The sequence below is a fragment of the Muntiacus reevesi genome, chromosome 15, assembly GCF_963930625.1.
Source record: "Muntiacus reevesi chromosome 15, mMunRee1.1, whole genome shotgun sequence".
Classification (NCBI taxonomy): domain Eukaryota; kingdom Metazoa; phylum Chordata; class Mammalia; order Artiodactyla; family Cervidae; genus Muntiacus; species Muntiacus reevesi.
In genome coordinates this window covers 54,485,361-54,511,296 of record NC_089263.1, presented here as the reverse complement: position 1 = coordinate 54,511,296, position 25,936 = coordinate 54,485,361, and the positions used below count along the sequence as shown (strand labels likewise).

At 39.7% G+C, this 25,936-nt stretch overlaps 2 protein-coding genes across 2 annotated transcripts in view; one reads left to right on the top strand and one right to left on the bottom strand.

Annotated features, from left to right (window-relative positions):
- Positions 1-25,936, top strand: part of BTBD7 (BTB domain containing 7) — a 98,659-nt gene that overhangs the window by 31,547 nt on the left and 41,176 nt on the right. Inside the window, exon 3 of the mRNA XM_065906235.1 lies at positions 267-1,346. Within this exon, the coding sequence (XP_065762307.1) occupies positions 267-1,346 (1,080 nt within the window). The remainder of the gene's footprint in view (positions 1-266; positions 1,347-25,936) is intronic.
- On the bottom strand, positions 14,397-15,840 carry LOC136147238 (transmembrane protein 79). Its single transcript, XM_065906541.1, has one exon. The coding sequence runs from the start codon at positions 15,695-15,697 to the stop codon at positions 14,510-14,512; it is 1,188 nt and encodes a 395-aa protein (XP_065762613.1). The 5' UTR covers positions 15,698-15,840; the 3' UTR covers positions 14,397-14,509.

Below are 25,936 nucleotides of genomic sequence, written 5' to 3'. Positions count from 1 at the left end.
TCTTGTTTCATTTATCGTGCCTATAAAAATATAGCATTTTTTTTACAATGAATAATCTGCTCTGTTTTTCCCAGTTTTATATTTCATGTAAAAATGAGTTATTTAAACTTTTTTAACCTTCCTTTATGGAAACAGAAATCAGTTTTACTTGAATGGTTCAGAAATGTCTGTAAAAATTTTAGCACAAAATGAATGTTAAATTGAATGTTGAAAATGACTGTTAAGAAAAAAGAAATAAATTTTTACTTGTTTAATTTCCTTCTTAGGGACATCATCCTATTCTCAGCAAGGCTATGGTTGTGAATCAAAATTATATAGTCTTGACCATGGCCATGAAAAACCACAAGACAAAAAAAAGAGAACCTCTGGCCTGGCCACCCTCAAAAAGAAGTTTATCAAGCGTCGAAAATCTAATCGGTCTGCTGATCACGCCAAGCAGATGCGAGAACTCCTCTCTGGGTGGGATGTTCGAGATGTCAATGCGTTAGTGGAGGAATATGAGGGAACTTCAGCCTTAAAGGAGCTTTCTTTACAAGCCAGTGTGGCTAGACCAGAAGCCCGGACATTGCAGAAAGACATGGCCGATCTTTATGAGTACAAGTATTGTACTGATGTAGACTTAATATTTCAAGAAACTTGCTTTCCTGTTCATCGTGCCATTTTGGCGGCAAGATGTCCATTTTTTAAAACACTACTTTCCTCCTCACCTGAGTATGGGGCAGAGATCATCATGGACATCAATACAGCTGGTATAGATATGCCCATGTTTTCTGCTTTGCTCCACTACCTTTACACAGGAGAGTTTGGAATGGAGGACTCAAGGTTTCAAAATGTTGATATCCTCGTTCAGCTTAGGGAAGAATTTGGAACACCAAATTCCCTTGATGTAGATATGCGTGGACTCTTTGATTACATGTGCTATTATGATGTCGTCCTTAGTTTTTCTTCAGACTCTGAACTGGTTGAAGCTTTTGGTGGAAATCAGAACTGTTTAGATGAAGAACTCAAAGCTCATAAGGCTATTATTTCAGCACGGTCCCCATTTTTTCGAAATTTATTACAAAGAAGGATACGGACTGGTGAAGAAATCACAGACCGAACTTTGAGGACTCCCACAAGAATTATATTAGATGAGTCCATTATACCAAAAAAATACGCAAAAGTGATATTACACTGTATGTATACCGACATGGTGGACCTGGCCGTTTTGCACTGTAGCCCCTCTGTGGGGAGTCTCAGTGAAGTTCAGGCTCTCGTCGCTGGGAAGCCAAACATGACCAGGGCAGAAGAAGCCATGGAGCTTTACCACATAGCACTGTTCTTGGAATTTAACATGCTTGCACAAGGTAATGAAATTCTGATTTTTAATTTTAATCTTGATCTCTTGAATTGCACATTTGTCTTCCAGATTGAAAGCACAACCAGTATGTTCCATGATTTCAGTGTTTGGGATGTGACAGAGTCAGTTCTTTCAAATCTGTAGTTAAGACATCTGAGACAGAATGAGCGTTAGTGTTAATGTGGCTCTTCATTTGGTATTAAAACCAAGCATTGAAAACTAATGATTAAGAATAGATGAGACTTGAGGCTCTTTCTTCCCTAATGTAAGATGATAGGTGTGAGAATATGTAATTACCCAGCTACCACCCTGTCTGCTCTTGAGCTTTGAGCTAGTCCTGTTTCCCAGATTTCAAGGTTATTCTTGATCTGAGACTCCTTGGGTAACTTAGATTCTCATATATAAGGCACTCAGTGCCTTATTGATACTTAAGTATTTAGAATAAGAATGGAAGTTCATTACAAAAATGAAGATAGTCTCATTTAGATAGAGATTTATTTGAATCAAAGAATTGGACAAGGTTTCTGACTTAAATTTTTTAAATATTCTATATCTTTTCAAGTTCAGCTGTGCATTAAGCAACAGCTTATGGAGTATAAAGCACAGTTTGTTCTTAAACTCATATGCCTTCTTCATTTAATTTAAACTAAAATTACTAAGTTGGAATGACACATTTTTTGTGTTATAGGCAAATAATTGCACTACAGCTACACTCGAAGAATATATCTTTTAGTGTATATCTGTGGTAAACATTAGAATCATAACATTTCAGAGCTGGAAAGAGACCTTCCATGGGAGAGAAATGGAATTTGCTGTCTTGACAGAATGTACTCTTAGCTTTCTGTGATCGTATATTAAAAGAAAACAAGCCTAAAAAAAAAATAAAAGAAAACCAGCTATATGACATGAAGATACTTCAGAAATTTAGCTGATGAGTGTTTGCTAAAAGAAGACTAGAAGGTTGCAGATTGGCAGAGAATGTTAATGATTTGGGTAAAAGATATATACTTAAGTAAGGAAAACTAAGCACATTTTTCTAGTTTGGAAAAAAAATCTGTATTGTGTGGCTAAATCAACAAGTCAGTAGCACTTTGAAAAAAGTAAAAGCCCCAGTTAAATAGCAGTGTCAGTGATAAAATGGGAAAGATTATTGGAAGACATTGATAAGCATGAGTGAAAAAAGTTGAAATTTCTATTACATAAAGAATCTTTTAAAATCTTATTTCACCACTTCCTGTGTAGTAGTAGTAATTTTGTTCTCTTGCCAAATCAAAACGTCATTAAAGTATTTTCTTGCTCGTTCAAAACAAAAACTGTGAGTAATAGTAGACCATTAGATGTCAGACTATAGGAAAATACGTTATCAAAAATAGCCTAGCAGCTTGCCTTACCATTCTTTCATTCTGTAAAACCAGATTTGTCAGAAAATGCCTCTACAGAAAAACAGTTTGCAGCGTTACCATAAAGGTGTAATAATCTCTCTTTTCTCAAAATGGTTTTATTTTCGAAACATTTAAATAATAAGAAACCAAAGTGTATTGTGTATACTTGACTGTTTTTAAAACTGAGAAAGCATCCCTTGGTATAGTTTCTTTGTTTTGTTGTTAAATTTTTAACAGGAAGTAAAATGGTGAACTAGCTCTTGGGATCTTGGATAATATTTGATCTAGAGTGTTTTTTTCTTTTTTTATGTTGAGTTAATTTTTATACGTATAATTTATTAGTAGCTAGAAATTTTTTTTTTTTTTTTGGAGCACATTTAGAGCTGTAAAACAACACTACTTGTAGAACTTTTAATTTTGGTTACTTAAAACAAGCAAGCAAATATGCCCTTAAATTTGGGTGTACATAACTCTATTATTCAAATTTTTCATTATTCAAACTACAGAGTTTGAATTATTTGGTGTTTTGTTATTTTGCACACCATGTAGGCATTACCTTTCCCCCATACCCATTGGACTGTTCATACTAGCGTTTATATATAACCAACCATAACCAGCAAAGGTTTTACCCCATTCCCATGGGAAGGAGACTGTTTAGTCACTTGAAGAGAGATTTTATACCGTAAAGCTTAAGATCTCAGGCTCTGAAACCAGACAAACTGGATTTGAATTCTTTACTATCATGTTTTAACTTGTTTAACCTTAAAGTAAGTCATCCCTAAGCCCCTGTTTTCCCATTTGTGAAATAAGAATAGTAACACTATGAGGTAGGATTATGAGGATTAAAGGAAATAATATATATCAAGTGATCTGAACAGTGCCCAGGACATAGTAAGCATTCAATAAATGTTAACTGCTAAATGAATATCATCACAGCATATATTATTCACTACCACAGTCTCTTCTAAAACTAACTTTTTAAGTTTTAAAAAATAATTTTTTAATTATATTGACTAAACCCCATATTGAGACTTGTTTGCAAAATTTTTTAAAGTAATTACTGTTCTTAAGACTTTATTGTAATTTTATCCCTAGCAAACTGGTGCATACCATTTATCAAACTGTCGTATCTGGCCATTTGTCACTCAAGCCTCAACTAGAGTTCTGCAAGCAGACTGAACCTATAATACTCTGAGGCATCTGTTACGTGTAATGAATTAGCATCTCTCCACTGCATTTAGTGTGGTACCAGTTACATACCACTTTGGAGAGAATTAAGAAAATAGACCCCAAAATATTTTCTGTCTTCTATGATTCCGTGTAAGACTCCTGGTTAAGAAAGCCTGTGAGACTAGACTGGCAGCTTGCGTGTAGGATCATAGTGTTCTCATCCTTGTATCCCCAGTGCCTGGGGCATAATAGGCACTGAGTAAATGTTTATGAACTAATGACTGTTAACCTTTTTATTCCAGATTAGATTTGACTTTAAAAATTAAAGCCCAGTTTTAAAAGGAGACAAATTCTATCAAGGGAAGCTAGGACCTTGAGACAACATATGCTCTTCAAGGTGGAGAGGTGATTTAATAGTTTTAAGAACATCATAAAAAGAGGCAGTATAGGCAGACAGCCAGAGTAATTTGGCAAGTGGATAAAAGGGAGGATTCTTGGCTTACATTGAGAATGTGTTTTATTCAGAGAAGTAGGCAATCACTATTAGGGAGGTGAATTAACAGGTAATGAGGCTTCAGCTTACTCATGTGTGCTACCCTTTATTAAGCTCCCGTGAATACATGGTTTAACACTTTTTCATTCTGCTCAGTGATCCACCTGTCTATTCTTGCATTGACATCGTTTGCAGCTAGGTGGCAAATCCTGACCTGCCTCCTCAATTCCCTTTTAAACAAAAGAGTCCTGAGGTTTATTTTCAAAGAAAGGAAAATAGGTTCCACATCTGGAAGTAGCTGTAAAGAAGGGTGGGGATAAGGCACAGGATTGAGATCTGGAATTATGTGAGAGCCTACACACTCTCTGACCCTTCCCTGCTCTGCCCCAAACTGGACAGATACCAGACAATAAACTGGTGCTCCAGAAGTGGTCTATATGAAGAGTATATAGACCTGCTTTGGGGTTTCATGATGAGGTGATGCTCAGGAGTTATACAGTGAAAAGGCCGTTTGCCTTCCAGATGTCCTACAGGAAAGGCAGCAGTCAGCAAGCCTGCTTGTGCAACAGACCTTCCAAATAGCTGTTAACTGCCTTAGTCTTCCATATAAAAACCCATCCAGGGTGCACTGGATGTTTGAGAAAAGCTTCCAGATTGAGACAACAATAAGAACACATGCTAGAGGAAACAGACAATGAAGGGAGAGAAGAAAACGTCAATAGACTCCAAATATCCTTACATAAAAGAATATATCGTTGAACAACGAGACATACATAGGATGCTATAAAAGTGAAAAGAGGAGCTTTTAGAAATTAAAATTGTAGAAGGATTGGACGGGAAAGTTGAAGGAATCTGGAAAGTAGAACAGATTAGCAAAGAGATGGACAACAGTGGAGACAAATAAGAAAACTGGAGTATTCATCCAGAAAATGTAGCATCTTAAATAATGGCTTTAGAAGTATATACTAGAGAAAATGGAAGAGACGACAGTGTCTAAGGAGTAATATAATAAATATTGCCAAAGCTAAAGGGATTTCTTTATTTAAAAAATTTCATCCCCGTCACTAGAAAACACCAGAGAAAAAGAGACGATTCTAAAATGAGGTGAAAGGGTAAGTTCCATACAAGAAATAGGAAACAGTGATAGTGAACTTCCCAGTAGCAACAACTGAATGTACCTTTAAAAAGATAATGGAAAATTGTTTTAAACACAAAGCCAAACAGTCAATCAAATGTCAGGCTAAATAAATGGGGCGTTTTCTAGTCATGCCTCAAAAAATTTAAACTCCCCTGTACCCCTACTCAGGAAGCTGCTAAGGATGTATTCCACTAAATGATGAAGTAAGAACCAGAAAGTGTGGGATCCAAAAAATGGGGTCTAACACCAGAAAGAAGAAAAGAAAAGCCTTGATACTAGCTGTGCGTTAGATATAGTGGGTATCTAGTCTAGACTGGACGAGGAGGAAGAAGGTCTCCAAGAAGTAGATATCTTGGAAGAGACCAATTACCTGAATGTTTGAAAATTAAGTGACAAGTGACATTGAAAGAAGTATTACAGATCTTTTGGTACACTTTTGAAAAATTAGCTGTTGCTAATTTATTAAAAGTGAAGCAAGTGAGAAAAGAGAAAATTAATAATTTCCAAGAAAAATTTAAAGTTAAATATGGAAGAAAACATAATTCTAGTACACAGCTTGGTTCAGCAGTAAGTAGTATTTAAGTAGTCATTATGATTTGAACACTGAATGTTGGTTTAATAAAATTTATAAAATTATAAAGAGATAAATATCAGAAAATAGTCAGATACTAAAAAATTGAGCATAGTTGCCTCTGGGAAGCAAGACTGAGTGAAGGAGAGATAAAGGCAGAAGGTTTTACTTTTAGGATACACTTTCTATTGACTTTCTAAATTATGAGCATATATTGCTTTGATTACAAAATTAATTTTTTATAATAAAGATGTGACTTTAGTACCCTGAAGAACCAGAGAGATCTGGATTGGCCATGGTCCTGAAAAACTAGGGAATTTATCATACCTATCAGGGCTGTTAACTAATGAGATCATGCTTATAATTTTGGTCTACATGGAGCCTTTACTTTCCTCACTTGGTTATCTTGACAACCTATGAGTATGGCTCAGAAATTAATAACTAGCATTTTCCCAGACTTGTAAGTGATGAAGCTGTGAGTCACACCAGCTCTTCCAACCTGAAGCCCAGGAATCTGGGCATGGTGCGACGGGAGCAGTGTGAAAACCAGTTTCTAAGCATGATGACGAGAGGCACTGTGGCCTAGTGGTAAGAGCCAACCAGACTGGTGCAGGAGCAACTCAGAGGAATCTCAGCTGTGAGCATGTTGGTACTGAACCGCTTGGGGGTGGGGTAAGTGCGTACCTGGGGGAATTGTGGGCTAGCTGGGTAGGTCACCACTCAGGCTGCTTCTGAGCCCTTAGCCAGAGAACAGAGGGCTTTGTGCTAAGCAGGCCATTCTTTCCTGGATAGATAAGTATTCCCAGGTCTTATTTGACTTTTTCAGTGGCCCTGAGTGAGGAACTCCTTTGCGTTGGGCAATTCCTTACCACATGGGTCTTGATAGAAGACAGAGCCCACCTCCCGGTGTTTTCTCAGTTGTCTCTGTGGTCAGGGCTCCCCCACGTGACCTAGACTTTTTGAATCTAGAGCGTTGATGGCACAGAGATTTGGGGACTGTAGAAAATTCTTTCTGGAAGCAGGGTGGGAACAGCAACACCTAGTGGGAAAGGAGAGAAGTCGGTATCAGTGGTGCCAGTGATGGCATTCACTGTCCAGGAGCAGTTTTGGCCTGGGTCCCGAGGCCACGCAAGGTCCCACTGGGCTGTTTCTGTGCTGTAGCACTCAACTCGCAGTCTTCCTTTGTGGTTTGTACTCTGAGCCTGCTCTCCAACTTTCCCAGCAGCTCTGGGCTAACAGTATCCTTTCAGATAAATTCCTTTTCTGTTTAAGCCAACTGAAGTTGTTTTCTGTGGTTGCAGCTTAGAAGCCTGGTTCATAACAGTAACTATATTAAAAGACTAGTGTATAAAATTCCAAAATAAATGCCTAGATTGGAAGAGCTTCAGATGAAGGACCAGGTGTTTAGTCACTGACTTTACACAATGACCTTAGAATACACTGCATAAACAGCTCTGAAAATGTGAGAACAGTGAGAATATATTATTGATTTGTAATTCTTTTAGTAAATACCCACTCTTTAGGGGAACTATAGATTTTCTCATGAACTTTAACAACCCACAGGCCAAAAGAACTTCTGTTTCCTTTTCATAAATACTGTTGAATTAGCACCAGCATCTGCATACATATTCCAGTCAGGGACATTTTACAGTTGTGTGCTCTAAAATACAGATTTGTTTTTTTCCTATTGATCAAAAATGTATTTTTCAATCTTTGGAATATGAAATTTATTTATAGCTTTAGTTCCAAAATAGCTTCTGAAATACATTGCCCCTGTTTTTAGTTGTAATGCATGTGATTATACTTTATTGAATTAAAACTCTAACAGAGAAACAACTGAAAGCAATGACCTAATTTTTTCTCTTAGCAACTTGGTCAGATTCCAGGAGTATGTGACTTGAAACAAACGCAGAGTAACAAAAACTGCCCCCACTCTAATCCATTCCTCCCTCTTCCCATCCTCTCCATTGTCGCCATGTGAACACGCTCCCTTCTGTCTCCGTTTGGTTGCTCTGATAGTTCATTTTGCCTCTCCCTGTAATTGTGTCCTCTTCGGCAGCTTAGTCTGGATATACTTCCTAGAGAACAGTGGAGCTAAATTAAAGACCGTCATCAGCAGATCAAAGTAGTAAATACAGGTTTCAGTTAAACATGGGATATAGTTGAAGAATTAATCTGTTTCAGGAATGGCAGTTCAAATGACTCAAGTTAGACATCTCTAATCATAATGAAATTTAGCACTTAACTCAGAATTGTATATAAGGTTCCAATGTGTATATTTAAAATATTTAATTCCACATTTTATTTTATAACTCCAACTTTTTCATATAGACTATAAACTCTTCACCTCTGACCCTCTGCACATACTGTTCTTTGGTTTTGTAATATCTTTGACTTTGTTCACTAAATGTCCAAATTCTACCCTTGTCTTTAAGACCAAACTCATATGCTACTTCCCTTGTTTTGTCTTAGACATTTCAAATTAAGTGTTTTCTGCTGCTTACAAACTTCTAAAACACTTTTTTTTTTTTTTTTTTTTTTTTTTATTAGTTGGAGGCCAATTACTTCACAACATTTCAGTGGGTTTTGTCATACATTGACACGAATCAGCCATTGAGTTACACGTATTCCCCATCCCGATCCCCCCTCCCACCTCCCTCTCCACCCGACTCCTCTGGGTCCTCCCAGTGCACCAGGCCCGAGCACTCGTCTCATGCATCCCACCTGGGCTAGTGATCTGATTCACCATAGATAATATACATGCTGTTCTTTTGAAACATCCCACCCTCACCTTCTCCCACGGAGTTCAAAAGTCTGTTCTGTGCTTCTGTGTTTCTTTTTCTGTTTTGCATATAGGGTTATCGTTACCATCTTTCTAAATTCCGTATATATGTGTTAGTATGCTGTAATGTTCTTTATCTTTCTGGCTTACTTCACTCTGTATAATAGGCTCCAGTTTCGTCCATCTCATTAGAACTGATTCAAATGAATTCTTTTTAACGGCTGAGTAATATTCCATGGTGTATATGTACCACAGCTTCCTTATCCATTCATCTGCGGATGGGCATCTAGGCTGCTTCCATGTCCTGGCTATTATAAACAGTGCTGCGATGAACATTGGGGTGCACGTGTCTCTTTCAGATCTGGTTTCCTCGGTGTGTATGCCCAGAAGTGGTATTGCTGGGTCATATGGCAGTTCTATTTCCAGTTTTTTAAGAAATCTCCACACTGTTTTCCATAGTGGCTGTACTAGTTTGCATTCCCACCAACAGTGTAAGAGGGTTCCCTTTTCTCCACACCCTCTCCAGCATTTATTGCTTGTAGACTTTTGGATAGCAGCCATCCTGACTGGCATGTAATGGTACCTCATTGTGGTTTTGATTTGCATTTCTCTGATAATGAGTGATGTTGAGCATCTTTTCATGTGTTTGTTAGCCATCTGTATGTCTTCTTTGGAGAAATGTCTGTTTAGTTCTTTGGCCCATTTTTTGATTGGGTCATTTATTTTTCTGGAATTGAGCTTCAGGAGTTGCTTGTATATTTTTGAGATTAATCCTTTGTCTGTTTCCTCATTTGCTATTATTTTCTCCCAATCTGAGGGCTGTCTTTTCACCTTACTTATAGTTTCCTTTGTAGTGCAAAAGCTTTTAAGTTTCATTAGGTCCCATTTGTTTATTTTTGCTTTTATTTCCAATATTCTGGGAGGTGGGTCATAGAGGATCCTGCTGAGATTTATGTCAGAGAGTGTTTTGCCTGTGTTCTCCTCTAGGAGTTTTATAGTTTCTGGTCTTACATTTAGATCTTTAATCCATTTTGAGTTTATTTTTGTGTATGGTGTTAGAAAGTGTTCTAGTTTCATTCTTTTACAAGTGGTTGACCAGTTTTCCCAGCACCACTTGTTAAAGAGGTTGTCTTTTTTCCATTGTGTATCCTTGCCTCCTTTGTCAAAGATAAGGTGTCCATAGGTTCGTGGATTTATCTCTGGGCTTTCTATTCTGTTCCATTGATCTATATTTCTGTCTTTGTGCCAGTACCATACTGTCTTGATGACTGTGGCTTTGTAGTAGAGTCTGAAGTCAGGGAGGGTGATTCCTCCAGTTCCATTCTTCTTTCTCAAGATTACTTTGGCTATTCGTGGTTTTCTGTAGTTCCATACAAATTGTGAAATTATTTGTTCTAGTTCTGTGAAAAATACCGTTGGTAGCTTGATAGGGATTGCATTGAATCTATAGATTGCTTTGGGTAGAATAGCCATTTTGACAATATTGATTCTTCCAATCCATGAACACGGTATGTTTCTCCATCTGTTTGTGTCCTCTTTGATTTCTTTCATCAGTGTTTTATAGTTTTCTATGTACAGGTCTTTTGTTTCTTTAGGTAGATATACTCCTAAGTATTTTATTCTTTTTGTTGCAATGGTGAATGGTATTGTTTCCTTAATTTCTCTTTCTGTTTTCTCATTGTTAGTGTATAGAAATGCAAGGGATTTCTGTGTGTTAATTTTATATCCTGCAACTTTACTATATTCGTTGATTAGCTCTAGTAATTTTCTGGTAGAGTCTTTAGGGTTTGCTATGTAGAGGATCATGTCATCTGCAAACAGCGAGAGTTTCACTTCTTCTTTTCCTATCTGGATTCCTTTTACGTCCTTTTCTGCTCTGATTGCTGTGGCCAAAACTTCCAAGACTATGTTGAATAGTAGTGGTGAGAGTGGGCACCCCTGTCTTGTTCCTGATTTCAGGGGAAATGCTTTCAATTTTTCACCATTGAGGGTGATGCTTGCTGTGGGTTTGTCATATATAGCTTTTATTATGTTGAGGTATGTTCCCTCTATTCCTGCTTTCTGGAGCGTTTTAATCATAAATGGGTGTTGAATTTTGTCAAAGGCTTTCTCTGCATCTATTGAGATAATCATATGGTTTTTATCTTTCAATTTGTTAATGTGGTGTATTACATTGATTGACTTGCGGATATTAAAGAATCCTTGCATTCCTGGGATAAAGCCCACTTGGTCATGGTGTATGATTTTTTTAATATGTTGTTGGATTCTGTTTGCTAGAATTTTGTTAAGGATTTTTGCATCTATGTTCATCAGTGATATTGGCCTGTAGTTTTCTTTTTTTGTGGCATCTTTGTCTGGTTTTGGAATTAGGGTGATGGTGGCCTCATAGAATGAGTTTGGAAGCTTACCTTCTTCTGCAATTTTCTGGAAGAGTTTGAGTAAGATAGGTGTTAGCTCTTCTCTAAATTTTTGGTAGAATTCAGCTGTGAAGCCATCTGGTCCTGGGCTTTTGTTTCCTGGAAGATTTTTGATTACAGTTTCGATTTCCTTGCTTGTGATGGTTCTGTTAAGATCTTCTATTTCTTCCTGGTTCAGATTTGGAAAGTTATACTTTTCTAAGAATTTGTCCATTTCATCCAAGTTGTTCATTTTATTGGCATAGAGCTGCTGGTAGTAGTCTCTTATGATCCTTTGTATTTCAGTGTTGTCTGTTGTGATCTCACCCTTTTCATTTCTTATTTTGTTAATTTGGTTCTTCTCTCTTTGTTTCTTAATGAGTCTTGCTAATGGTTTGTCAATTTTGTTTATTTTTTCAAAAAACCAGCTTTTAGCTTTGTTGATTTTTGCTATGGTCTCTTTAGTTTCTTTTGCATTTATTTCTGCCCTAATTTTTAAGATTTCTTTCCTTCTGCTGACCCTGGGGTTCTTCATTTCTTCCTTCTCTAACTGCTTTAGGTGTAGAGTTAGGTTATTTATTTGGCTTTTTTCTTGTTTCTTGATGTAAGCCTGTAATGCTATGAACCTTCCCCTTAGCACTGCTTTTACAGTGTCCCATAGGTTTTGGGTTGTTGTGTTTTCATTTTCATTCATTTCTATACATATTTTGATTTCTTTTTTGATTTCTTCTATGATTTGTTGGTTATTCAGAAGCGTGTTATTTAGCCTCCATATGTTTGAATTTTTACCAATTTTTTTCCTGGAATTGAGATCTAATCTTACTGCACTGTGATCAGAAAAGATGACTGGAATGATTTCAATTTTTCTGAATTTTCCAAGACCAGATTTATGGCCCAGGATGTGATCTATTCTGGAGAAGGTTCCGTGTGCACTTGAGAAAAAGGTGAAATTGATTGTTTTGGGGTGAAATGTCCTATAGATATCAATTAGGTCTAGCTGGTCCATTGTATCATTTAAGGTTTGTGTTTCCTTGTTGATTTTCTGTTTAGTTGATCTATCCATAGTTGTGAGTGGGGTATTAAAGTCTCCCACTATTATTGTGTTGCTATTAATTTCCTCTTTCATACTCATTAGCGTTTGCCGTACATATTGCGGTGCTCCTATGTTGGGTGCATATATGTTTATAATTGTTATATCTTCTTCTTGGATTGATCCTTTGATCATTATGTAGTGTCCTTCTTTGTCTCTCTTCACATCATTTATTTGAAAGTCTATTTTATCTGATATGAGTATTGCGACTCCTGCTTTCTTTTGGTCTCCATTTGCATGAAATATTTTTTTCCAGCCCTTCACTTTTAGTCTGTATGTGTCTCTGGTTTTGAGGTGGGTCTCTTGTAGGCAGCATATATAGGGGTCTTGTTTTTGTATCCATTCAGCCAATCTTTGTCTTTTGGTTGGGGCATTCAACCCATTTATATTTAAGGTAATTATTGATAGGTGTGGTCCCGTTGCCATTTACTTTGTTGTTTTGGGTTCACGTAAAACACTTCTTTTATCATTCTTTTAGGTTTTTACATCTTCTGACTTGTTTTGAAATTAACCTGTGTAACTTTCCTCTATCAGTGTGTATCAACTATCTTCTCTAAAGACAAGATCCACATCTGGGTCATCATTGAATCACCCAAAGAACCTAACACTGGCCTTTGCTCTTGGTAGACTCTCAGTTATATATTTTGATTTATCTTTAGTACCCATGCAGACTGCATGACTTTTTCTTTTAAAAAAGGGGAGAGTGTAATCAATGTTTAACCCTAGTTGTAAAAAAAAAAAAAAAAAGAACAGTGAGCCTAAATCGAGGAGACAAATATGAAGTATTATTATAAAAATAAATTTAGATGTTATCTAAATGATGTATAACTGTATTGTTAAACAGTTTCAAGTTAAATTTCAAATAAAATTGTCTCATCAACTGTTTACTTTCTTGGTCCATTAACAGGAGATAAAATATTAATTGAATTTAGAATATTCTAGAAAGCCGGTCAAGACTGTTAATCTTTTGAAGCCAAAAAAATTTAAGAATAATCTTACCTTTTGTGCTAATTATAATTTAGATCAAAGAACTCATTATGTATCTAAAATTTCACTAATAAAAGCATAATTACAGTAATAATGCAAATATAATTCAAAATGTTGAAGTAACTTGGAAATTCTTATTCTGAATTAAGCATCTTTTTACTTATTTATCGTGTTTTATTAAGGGAAAGTAAAATTGTAAAGAGATTGCCATTTTCTTGTCTATTGAATGTCATGTTTAGTCACTCTTATATATGTAAAAGATAGCATAGATTAATATTGTGACTTGTTAAATGACTTTTGAATGTAAATGTATACGAGGCACTTTGTACTCATAGCAGGAAGTGTTATTTTATTTTATTTTTTTTTTTTTTTTTTTTTTTTTTTTTTGACTGTGGTGTTAATTGTTTATTATTATATACACATTCAGACGGGGTTAACATCAACCACCATGCCTTCCAGCCACTCCCAGCCACCACATGTGTGGGCATGCACGCACATACACACACACACACACCTCTTAGGAAGCAGGTTTCCCTGTCTGCTCCTCTTCCCACAGGAGAGATATGACTGGGCACTTTGGAGGTGCAAAGTTACAGGGACCTAAAGGGTTGGAAGACAGGAGTCAGTCACTCTGGGCTAGAGCAGCTGTAACGGACTTGGCTGAGGCTAAAAGGGCCTACGAAGGCCAGTCATGGACGGTCCTGAACCCAGGTCCCCAGAAAGTTTTTCACCAAATAGGAAAGTCCTATTTGATCTGATGCCCAGCCTTTACCTAAGGCATAGGCATGTTTCCAGTCTCTTGGAAGCCCTCTGCTTAGACCCCCAGCACAGAAATGGTCAGAGTTTTGGCTATGCTCCACCGGCTGCCTCTGGCAGGAGGCTGCAGAGTGGGGAGCAGAGTCCAGCCTTTGTGGGCCCCGGTGGCAGTGGTCAGAGGCTGCTAAGGAAGGAACCATGCCTCTGCCCCTGGTCCCGTGTCCTCAGCATTCTTAAGGAACACGGCTGTCCACCTCTTTCCCTGAAAGACTGTTCAAGTCCCTCCCACATCATTGTCCCAGGCTCCTAAGATGAAGGGGAGCACCCCAGGCTGTGATTGGATGGCACCCCTGTCGGGGCAGTAGGTGGGTTCATCCCGCCCAGGAACAGAGGGGGCGGGGCAGCTCAGCCCCGGGGGCGGGGCCTGTGGTCTGAGGCTGAGCGGGCATGGTCAGGGTAGTCCAGGCGGCTCTCAGAGGCGGTGAGCATGCGTTCAGGCTCCAGCACGAACATGTAGTAGAAGTTCCACATCAACATGGCCAGCAGGGGCAGGAAGGTCAGGCCGTAGCCGAAGCCTCGGAAGGAGCGGCCCACAGCGAAGGTCAGCCAGTATATGAGCCGGGAGATGGCAAAGAGACCAGTGAGTAGAGGGAGCAGTTTGAGGGTATCTTGAGGCAGGTAGGTGGAAAGCACGGCCAGGTTGAAGAAGTAGAGGATGAAGAGCTGGACTGACTGGGCCACATACCGCCGGTGGATCTCCACCTCCCGCCGTGGCTCCCCAAAGGGCCGAAGGGCAGAAAAGCACAACAGGCTCAGCCCGTACACCAGGATCCCCAGTACAATGGGGAAGGTGGCGAAGACCCCACAGCGCAAGGTGTAGATGAGGCGGGAGCTCATGGTCGGCAGGCGTGGGGCATCGAAGGGCAGGAAGGCATATGCCCCGTAGAGCAGGCAGGGGAAGAGGATGAGGGCAGCTCCCACTGAGGCCACGGCTCTCAGCACCTCTCGGCCCCCACAGCCCCCACAGCCCCCGCAGGAGTGACCAGGCGGCTTCACCACTGCTTCGGCCCACTTGCACTCCGGGGGCTCAGGGTGGGTGGCCCGCGGAGGCAGGAAGGTCCGGCGGTGCTCGCCCTCGCTGGCCTCACAGCACACAACGAGGTCCTCCTGGGGCCGCCGCTCAATGCACTGTAGGTCGATGGGCACGAAGGCCTGGGCTGCCTTCTCAGGCAGCAGGCTGGCTTCATCTTCAGGCAACTCCTCTAGTTTGGTGGGTGGCTCTGACTCGGGGGGCTCAGGCTCAATGTTCCTCCAGCCAGGGGGATCTGGGAACGGGGCACTGGGCTGGGGGCCAGTTCCCCAAGGCAAAGTGGCAGCCTCACTTACTATGCTGTCTAGACCATCCTCGGTCCCCTCTCTGGCTGTGGGAGACTCAGCCGAAGACCCCACTCTAGAGGACTCAGCTCCAAGAGACTCAACCCCATCTTCCCCTTCCAGCTTCCGGCCGTTGGGGACCAAGGCCTGGGGTGGGCTCTTCTCCAGGGTCTCAGGCCCCTTCACTTCCAGCAGGGCCAGGGTCTCGGGTTCTGTCATCCTGGGACCCGACTTCTCACGTCTCACTTCTCACGTCTACCACAAAGTCATGTCACCTTTCCATCTGGAGAGAGGTCGAGGGTCCCCAGCGTCCGGGAAGGAGCTGCCCAGCTCTTCTGCTGGCTCTACAAGTATTCCTTTCAGTCTCCCTCCCTTTACCTGTGTCTCCAAACCTCGGAAGTGTTATTTTAAAACATATACAGTTCATTTGAAGTAGTCTATAATGTCTTCAGTTCCATTTTATTTAAAATTATACGGAGTTTAATTAGAAGCCTTTTCTCAACAGTGAGCAAATCCTTTTTTTTTTGTAATACAGAAATTTCAAGAATGCCACAGTGGAGTGAAATGAAATAGAGGAAGGTTTATTTAGTTTGGTTTTTATCCCCAACCCAAATTGTGTGTTTATTATATCAGAGTCTGAGCAGTTGGATTTAATTTGAATTTTATAGCTTTAATCAGATGAAATATGAGAAGCTATACTTAGGTTAGTATGGATATGAACACAGAACTGTGAACAACATAGTCCTACAGCCCTACTTCTGTGGGATCAGAAAGAGCTGAGCATTTATATTGTTGAAAAAGTATGAAAGCATCTGCAGTGGTATTGCCTGTTGCAGATGCATCTCTGAAGCAGAGATACTTGATTTCAGCTTACCATTGTTTGACCACTGTTGCTGACTACAAGGTGCCATGCCAGGGAAAAAAGAATTAAACAGTTTTCAGTGCCATTGTGTATGTAATGGGTGCTTCACATGTGCTGTTTCTTTTTTCTTTTTTTCCATGACATTCGTAAAAGATATGCATTTCATTCAAAAAAGTAGCAGAAAGTTTTTTGTTTCTGGAAACTCAGAGTAACGTATCTGTCATTGGTACATGGCTGGTAATTTGAGCCATGAGAGTGACATACCTGGGCAAGCATTAAAGAAAATTGAGAACATCTAAGAAAGAATCCTCAAGGGACCCAGCGTTGTGTAGATGAGCATTTTTCTATTCCTCCTAAACTGCTAACCTTCTATATCTGCCTAATCTACAATTTAACAATTCCGCCTACCATTCTCAAGTTCACTAGTTATTAGTTTTGCATGTGTAACCTATTCTGGACGTATCACTGCTTTTTCTCTTTGCAGTAAAATCCATTTTGAAATGTCATTTTTCATGAGGAGTACCTCAGTTTTCAGGAAATGTGATTAACGCAGCCGTAATTTTTACTTTAGGCTTGTCGGTGCTGCTTCATAATAAATAATGTGTTAATTTGTACAACTTAGAATTTTTGGGGGAGAGGGGCGAATCTCACAGGAGCAAGCATTTATTATCTAGTAGTCGTCCATTCGGACTCATAACTAGTGCTGCAGTAAAAATCAGCCGCCCTTTAAGACCCAGATAAGTGTTACTACAAATGTTTTTGAGATGACAAAAGAGAAAACACAAGGTTTCTTGCAGTTACTCTATAAAGATTAGGGTGGACAGTAGAACAATGATTTGTTAATCCTTCAGGGAGTGGGCTTGTTTAGAATCCTTCAGGGCCTCCCCTTGGCTTTTAAGATAAAACTCAGATCCCTGAGGATGGCAGAAGTGCCCTTGCTGGTTCAGCTGCGTCTGCTCTGTCAGAAGCCATCCTCTGTGACCTGCCTGAGCCTTCTAGAACCACCAGCACATGTCTGCTGTTCTCTGGAGTCTTCTCCCCTCTCTCCTCTGCATCTTTTCTTCACCGAGTGAGTAGCTGCAGGAGTTCAGTGTATGGGTCATTCCCTCTGTTACATCTTGCTGAGTCTCGTCCTCTGCCCTAGAGTGGCTTGGATGGTTACCTGCCTTGCTTGCCTGGCACGGATGACAGCTCTGGTTATCTCATGGGGTTTTCTTTTTTTTTTAGCATGTATATTTTATTGAAGTTTAGTTCACTGGCAGTGTTTCAGGCACACAGCAAGGTGATTCAGTTATACAAATAGGCATATTTTATCTTTGAAATTATTTTCCACCATAGGTTATTACAAGATGTTGACTATAGTTCCCTATACTATACAATTAATCTTTGTTGGTTATTGCGTATCTATTTTTTAATTAGAAATCTAGCATTTTAGCCATACTAAGTCAAACAAGTGGACTCAAAATGTAATAATTTTCTTAGGCAAAAATTAATAAGTTTTCTAAAATATATATTATATATATGTATACAAAAACTTTTCTACTACACTTGATAAAGGCTTGAGAAAGAATGTAAAAAAAAAGGAGAAATTGGAGAACATAAACTAAATGAAATGGGAGTGCTGAATATGAAATGAAAAAAGTGAAACAAGCTGGATAAAAGTAAAAGATCATCATATAATCCAGTTGGTTTTAAATATGACTGCTCATTAGAAACATATCTGGAGCTCTAGAGAAAAAAAGGCAATACTTGAGCATTTGTATTTTTCAAAAAAATTTCAAGATAATTCTGATACATATCTGGATTTAAAAAAAATGATTACAGCTTTTTCTATTAGATCCTAGAGACAGGTGGCTCAGACAATAAAGAATCCACCTACAGTGCAGGAGACCCAGGTTCAATCCCTGGGTCAGGAAGATCCCCTGGAGAAGGAAATGGCAACCCACTCCAGTAATCTTGCCTGGAAAAATCCCATGGACAGAGGAGCCTGGCAGGCTATATTCCAGGGGGTCACAAAGAGTTGGACATGACTGATTGACTAAGACTTTCTTTGATGGTAAAGAATTCTATTATTTTTTTCTTGACCAATAATGATACAATGATATTAAGTTAGTAATAGTTACATAATCACAATAGTAAAATATGTTTATCAGTTTTCACAATCAATAGCCAGACAAAAAATAAAAGATAATTATAGTTGCAAGCCATAATGGGAACATGATTAACTTAACAATATAAAATAATTACATACAATTGGAGGGGGTCAACCAGAGTGATGTGGTAAGTGGAGGTACATACATGCACATTTTTCATCCACCCAATCAGTCTGTGTCTTTTGGTTGGTGCGTTTAATGCATTTACCTTTAAGGTAATTATCTATATATATGGATGTGAGAGTTGGACTATAAGAACACAGAGCGCTGAAGAATTGATGCATTTGAACTGTGGTGTTGGAGAAGACTCTCGAGAGTCCCTTTGACTGCAAGGAGATCCAACCAGTGCATCCTCAAGGAAATCAGTCCTGAATATTCATTGGAAGGACTGATGTTGAAGCTGAAACTCCAATACTTTGGCCACCTGATGCAAAGAGCTGACTCATTTGAAAAGACCCTGATGCTGGGAAAATTGAAGGCTGGAGGAGAAGGGGACAACAGGATGAAATGGTTGGATGGCATCACCGACTCAATAGACATGAGTTTGAGTAAACTGTGGGAGTTGGTAATGGACAGGGAGGCCTGGCGTGCTGCAGTCCACGGGGTGGCAAAGATTCGGACACAAGTGAGCGACTGAACTGAACTGATGATCCTAATTCTTCCCTGAATGCTCAGACAGTAAAGAATCTGCCTGCACTGCAGGAGACCTGGGTTCAGTCTCTGGGTTGGGAAGATCCCCTGGAGGAGGGCATTAGCAACCCACTCCAGTATCGCCTGGAGAATCCCTATAAACCGAGGAACCTGGTGGGCTATAGTCCCAGGTTGCAAAGAGTTGGACACGACTAAATGACTAAGCACAGCATACGATCCTATTAAGGTTTTCTTAATTGTTTTGAATTTATTTTCTGTAGGTCTTTTCCTTCTCATGTTTCCTGCCTAGAAAAGTTCCTTTAGCATTTGTTGTAAAGTTATGAATTCTCTTAACTTTGGCTTTTCTGGAAAGCTTTTGATTTCTCCATCAAATCTGAAGGAGAGTCTTGGTGGGTAGAGTGTTCTTGGTTGTAGGTTCTTCCCTTTCAACACTTGAAATCAATCATGCCGTTCCCTACTGGCTTGTAGAGTTTCTGTTGAGAAATCAGCTGATAGCATGATGAGAGTTCCCTTATATGTTATTTGTTGTTGTTTTTTCCTTGCTGCTTTTAATATTTTATCTCTGTCTTTAATTTTTTGTCAGTTTGATTACTATGTGTCTCAGTGTGTTTTTCCTTGAGTTTATCCTTTCAAGGACTCTCTCTGCTTCCTGGCCATGGTTGACTATTTCCCTTACCATGTTCGGTAAGTTTTCAGCTATTATCTCTTCAAATATTTTCTAAGGTCCTTCCTCTTCTCCCTCTGGGACCCCTATAATGTGAATGTTGGTGCATTTAATGTTGTCCCAGAGGTCTCTTAGACTGTCTTCATTTCTTCTTTTTTCTATATTCTGTTCTGTGGCAGTGATTTCCACCTTTCTGTCCTCCAGGATATTTATCTGTTCTTCTGCCTCAGTTATTCTGCTTTTACTTCCTTGTAGTGTATTGTTCATCTCTGTTTGTTCTTTGGTTCTTCTAGGTCTGTGGTAAACATTTCTTGCATCTTTTCAATCTTTACCTCCATTCTTTTCCTGAGAGTCTGGACCATCTTCACTATCATTATTCTGAATTCTTTTTCTGGAAGATTGCCTATCTCCACTTCATTTAGTTGTTTTACTGAGATTTTATCTTGTCCCTTCATCTGAAACATAACTTTCTGCTTTTTCATGATTAACTTTCTGTAATAATGGTTTTTGTTTTAACCACTGTGAGATTGTGCTGCTGCTTGCTATTTCTGTCTGCCCTCTGATGGCGAAGGCTAAGAAACTTATGTAAACTTCAGATGGGGGGACTGGTAGTGGGAAAAACTGAGTCTTGCTCTGATGGGCAGGGCCTTGCTCTGTAAAGCTTTAATCCAATTATCTGCTGGTGGGTTGGGTTGCACTTCCTCCCTGGTAGTTGTTTGGCCTGAGGTGACCCAGCCCTAGGGTCTAGGGCTCTGTGGTAGGGTTAGTGGTGAACTCCAAGAGGGTTTATGCCAAAGGGGACCTTCCAGTGCCCCCATCCCTGTGGTGAGGCCCTGCTGACCCACACCTCCACAGGAAGCCCTCCGACTCTAGCAGGTAGTTTTGGTTCAGTCTCCTGTAGGGTCACTGTTCCTCTCCTCTGCATCTTGGTACATGCAAAATTTTGTTTGTGCTTTCCACGACTGGAGTCACTGTATCCCTTAGTCCTCTTATTGTTTAGTTCCTCAGTCATGTCCAACTCTTTTTGATCCCATGGAGTGTAGCACGCCAGTCTCCCCTTTCCTACACTATCTCCAGAGTGTCCTCAAACTCATGTCCGTTGAGTCAGTGATGCCATCCAACCATTGCCTCCTCTGTCGATCCCCCTTCTCCTCCTGCCTTCAGTCTTTCCCAGAATCAGGGTCTTTTCAAATTAGTTGGTTTTTCCTATCAGATGGCCAAAGTATTGGAGCTTCAGCCTCAGTATCCGTTCCTCCAGTGAGTGAGTATTCAGGATTGATATTCTTTAGGATTGGCTGGTTTGATCTCCTTGCAGTCCAAGGAACTCTCAAGAGTCGAGAAGACCACAATTTAAAAGCATCAGTTCTTTGGCACTCAGCCTTCCTTATGGTCCAACTCTCACATCCATGCATGACTACTGGAGAAACCATAGCTTTGACTAGATGGACCTTTGTTGGCAAAGTAATGTCTTTTTAATATGCTGTCTAGGTTTGTCATAGCTTTTCTTCCAAGAGCACACGTCTTTTAATTTCATGGCTGCAGTCACCATCTGCAGTGATTTTGGAGTCCAAGAAAATAAAGTCTGTCACTGTTTGCATTGTTTCCCCATCTTTTAGTCACGAAGTGATGAGACCAAATGTAATGATCTTGAGTTTTTTTAATGTTGAATTTTAAGCCAGCTTTTTCACTCTCCTCTTTCACCTTCATCAAGAGACTCTTTAGTTCCTCTTCACTTTCTGCCATAAGGGTGGTGTCATCTGCATATGTGAGGTTATTGATATTTCTCCTGGCAGTCTTGATTCCAGCTTGTGCTTCATCCAGCCTGGCATTTCACATGATGTACTCTGCATATAAGTTAAATAAGCAGAGTGACAATATACAACCTTGATGTACTCCTTTCCCAATTTTGAACCTATCCATGGTTCCATGTCCAGTTCTAACGTGCTTCTTGACCTGAATATAGGTTTCTCAAGAGGCGGGTAAGGTGGTCCGGTATTCCCATCTCTTGGAAGAATTTTCCACAGTTTGTTGTAATCCACACAGTCAAAGGCTTTGGCATAGTCAATAAAGCAGGAGATGTTTTTCTGGAACTCTGTTGCTTTTTTGATGATCCAGCGGATGTTGGCAATTTGATCTCTGGTTCCTCTGCCTTTTTTAAATCCAGCTTGAACACCTGGAAGTTGTTGAAGCCCAGCCTGGAGAGTTTCGAGCATCACTTTGTTAGGGCGTGAAATAAGTGCTGTTGTGTGGTAGCTTGAATGTTCTTTGGTGTTGACCTTTGGGATTGCTCTTCAGTCAAATCCCTCTGGCCCTCAAAGCCAGATTCCCTTGGGATTCCCAGTCCCGCTGTCAGATCTCCAGGCTGGGAATCCTGACTTGGGGTTCAGAATGTAACCTTCAACAATAGTGTGAGAACTTCATTGGTATTATTGTTCTCTAGTCTGTGGGTCACACACCCGGCGGTTATGGGATTTGATTTTATCGTGATTATGCCCCTCCTACCATCTCACTGCGGCTTCTTTGTCTATGGATGTGGGGTATCTTTATTAGTGTTTTCCAGCAACCTCCTGTGGATGGTTGTTCAACAGCTAGTTGCAGTTTTGGTGCTTTCACAGGAGGAGATGAGCATAGGTCCTTCTGCTCCACCATCTTGAACTGCACGCATATGCTGTTTCATGTCATTTTCACAACAGCCCCATGAAGCTTGCAGAATGGGTCTCCCATGTGCCCAGAGAGATTCAGAGGTACATAAATAATGCCCAAATTGAATGGTATTAATATTTTATAAATCTGAAGTCTGGCGCTAGATCTGTGTTCTCATCCTGCCTCTGCCACATACTAACCACATAAATTCTGTCTAGGTTCCTCAGCCTGAGCTTGTTTATTCCTCTTCATAGAAGCGCAGGCACCAAGCACTATGCCTGGTTAACAGTTGGGCTTTAACAAATGGTTTTAAATTTTATTTACATTAACTCTTAGTAGATAATTTCTAAAGATAAGCTTTGAGTTATTTTCCTTACACATTTGACAGCACAGTTCCAAGTTTCCAAAGCCTAAAAAGTTTACCAGATTAATTAAGACTTTTTAAAAAGTCTTAATACTTTTAATAAATGTAAAGATACAATTGCAAGAAATATCCAATGTTAGATGGCAAAGCAGAGCCATTAAAAAAATGGTACATACAGTGTTCCCTGTGGTACTGGGCTTTTTGATGTAAACTCCCATTTTGCTTTGATTCAGTTATAGTCCCTTTTTCTCTTAGAAACAGTAGGAAAATGGCCTGAATGGGCCATTTCCTAAAGCCCCAAGTTATTTTTATTTTTCTAACTCTGCCATTGTCAGATTTTGACTACTCCTCTTATACCTTCTGTTGCCAAGAAGTGCAGAAACTAATGCAGTCTAAGATGCATCTTATACTGATACGTGGAAAATAAGATTTGGAGAGGGTATTAGTGAGTGAGGAAGGAAAATGACAGAAGGAAGAACCTCTGTATTGAACAAGTCTCCTGCTTTTTCAAACTCAGTTTTGAGGTACAAAGTTGCCGTTTCTGACTTAAAACCAAATATTGCACTTAACTCCTAAAAAATCCAAAGTAGAAGAACACTGACCAGACACAAGCATTCTGTCTACTTCTGGTTTTGGAAGTGGCTGGAGAAAACGGTTCCAGAAATTCAGATAGATTAGAATATTTAGCTGTTACTATGTGCAAAACATTGGGCTAAACTCGTTATGTGTAAGACCTCCCTTAAACTTTACAGTAGCTTGTGTGGTAACTGCTATCATCCTGCTCGTTTCAGAGATGAGGTGAGTAGCTTAAGTTGTTAACTTCTCCAAGGCCACGTCTACTGATCAAAAAATGGACTTCAAAACAAACATACTGAACCCCAACTCTGTGTGAAGTACTGAAGCTTCTATTATATTTTTTCCCTTTTTTGGGGTGGCGGGGTGGAGGATGGCGGGCCCACATTGCATGGCATGCAGGATCTTAGTTCCACAACCAGGGATCAGATCTGTGCCCCCTGCAGTGGAAAGACGGAGTCCTGACCACTGGAGCGCCAGGGAAGTCCCTTTCCTTTACACTTTAAAAAACTTTAGACTGCGTTTGGTAACGCTCATCAGTAAACCTTATTATCTCCTGCTACCACTCCTTTCCCCAAATGCATATTGATGACATACTTTGAACAGTTCGAGTTTTCTTACAAACCTCTGAATATGTCTGGATATGTGTGTATATTTCAATGCATTTCTTGTTCTGTTGTAATATAATAGTATCACACTATACATTTATCCTGTGTCTTGCTTTTTACATACTTAATAAACTTTGGGAAAATTATGTCAGTAAAGATATAGCTACCCAGGCTTCCCTAGTGGCTCAGAGGGTAAAGAATCTGCCTGCAATGCGGGAGACCCAGGTTTGATCCCTGAGTTGGGAAGATGCCCTGGAGAAGGGAATGGCAATCCACTCCAGTATTCTTGCCTGGAGAATTCCATGGAGAGGGGAGCCTGGTAGGCTGTCATCCATGGGGTCGCAAAGAATTGAACACAATTGAGTGACTAACACTTTATTTTAATAACTATATTTTTGTTTCTAAAAATATAAAGTATCCCCTGATTAGATATTCAGATAATTCAAATAATACAAAAGTTGTTTTAAAAACCCTTTAGACTCACTCCCCAATGAAAAACACTGTTGACAAATAGTACTTTTTATAAATATCTCCTGAAGACTGAATCTTAGAGTGTTAATTTATGAACCTGCTAAAATATTCAGTGAATATAAACTGACTAGAAAGTTCTTGCCTCACGACTATTTTTTCTCATATTTAGATGAAAAGGAGTATCAATTTCTATTATAAGTTAACATGAGCTAGCCTCACTAAATATGTCACCACGAAGAGGGTAGCTTTGATATATTAAAAGGCTTTGAGCTCTATTTTTGTTCTCTTCACTACAACATTTTTATGTTTCATGCTTAGTGTGGACGAGTCCATACGACTTCCAGTAAATGTTTTTACATGTCAAGGCACTTGAAGGTGAAGTATCCACACATCTGAAAGTTGTGCCAGAAAACTGAAAACACAGTTTGCACTCTTGCATGTCTTTGATTTTAACCAGGTTCCTCTTCAACCGTAATAGGCCCCTGAAGTGGGTCTGTTTTAGTACTGCTTTCACTGTCAGTATTATGTCCTGTTAAAGTCTCCTTTGAAGAGCGATGCTGGGACTTCCATGGCAGTCCAGTGGTTAAACTCTGTGATTCCGCTGCACGGCGGTGCTGCTTCTTTCCCTGATTGGGAAATCAAGGTCCCACATGCCACATGGCTCAGCCAAAAAAAAAGAAAGACAGTACTGAATTTTGGAACCTGATTCACGGAACTATTTGTAGAAAATATATGGACATCATATTGGTTTTCTAAACCTTGATATCTTTCTGAGCTTACATCCAACGAGCTTATATCTAATTGTGAGCGGTTCAGAAATGTATGATTAAGTGCTTTTTTTAATGCCTCATCTGAGATTCTGGATTGATAGTTTTTGTTTGTAAGTGAAAGTATTAGGTATCTAAAGTCTTCTGTGGTGTGAACCCCCTCCTAACCTACTTTTTGATTATCAAATTTTTAGAAGTACTAAGTGAAATAGAGGTAGATAGAATGTTGTAAACCTGGTCACCGCAACAGGTCTGTGAACCTGAGAGAATAGCAGCTGCCTGAGTTTTCAAAGGTAAAAATGGAACATTGTGGGGGGAGGGAGGAATGTGAGCTTTAGATTCCAGTGGACCTTTCTATAGAATTAGCACCGTGATTCCTAGACTTATTCATTTAGCAAACACTTACTGAGCTCTTACTGTATGCCAGACTCTGAGAGTAAAGTAATGAGTTAGGTCGTCTAGTGGCGGGTGCCAGTAGGCAGTTCCAGTGTGTAAATGCCCTAATAGAGAAAAGCCCTGAAAGGTAGGGGAATTAGGAAAGGAGGGATGGTATCTAGAAGAACTTTACAGAGAAGTTGTGACCTGGAGAATGAATAGGCATTAAGCAGATAAAGATTGGAGATAAAGAGGCAGAAGGAACTTCAGGTAGCAAGGTCTAGAGATAAGTGAGAGCAGGGCATTTCTGGTTTTTGGGGGGGCGGG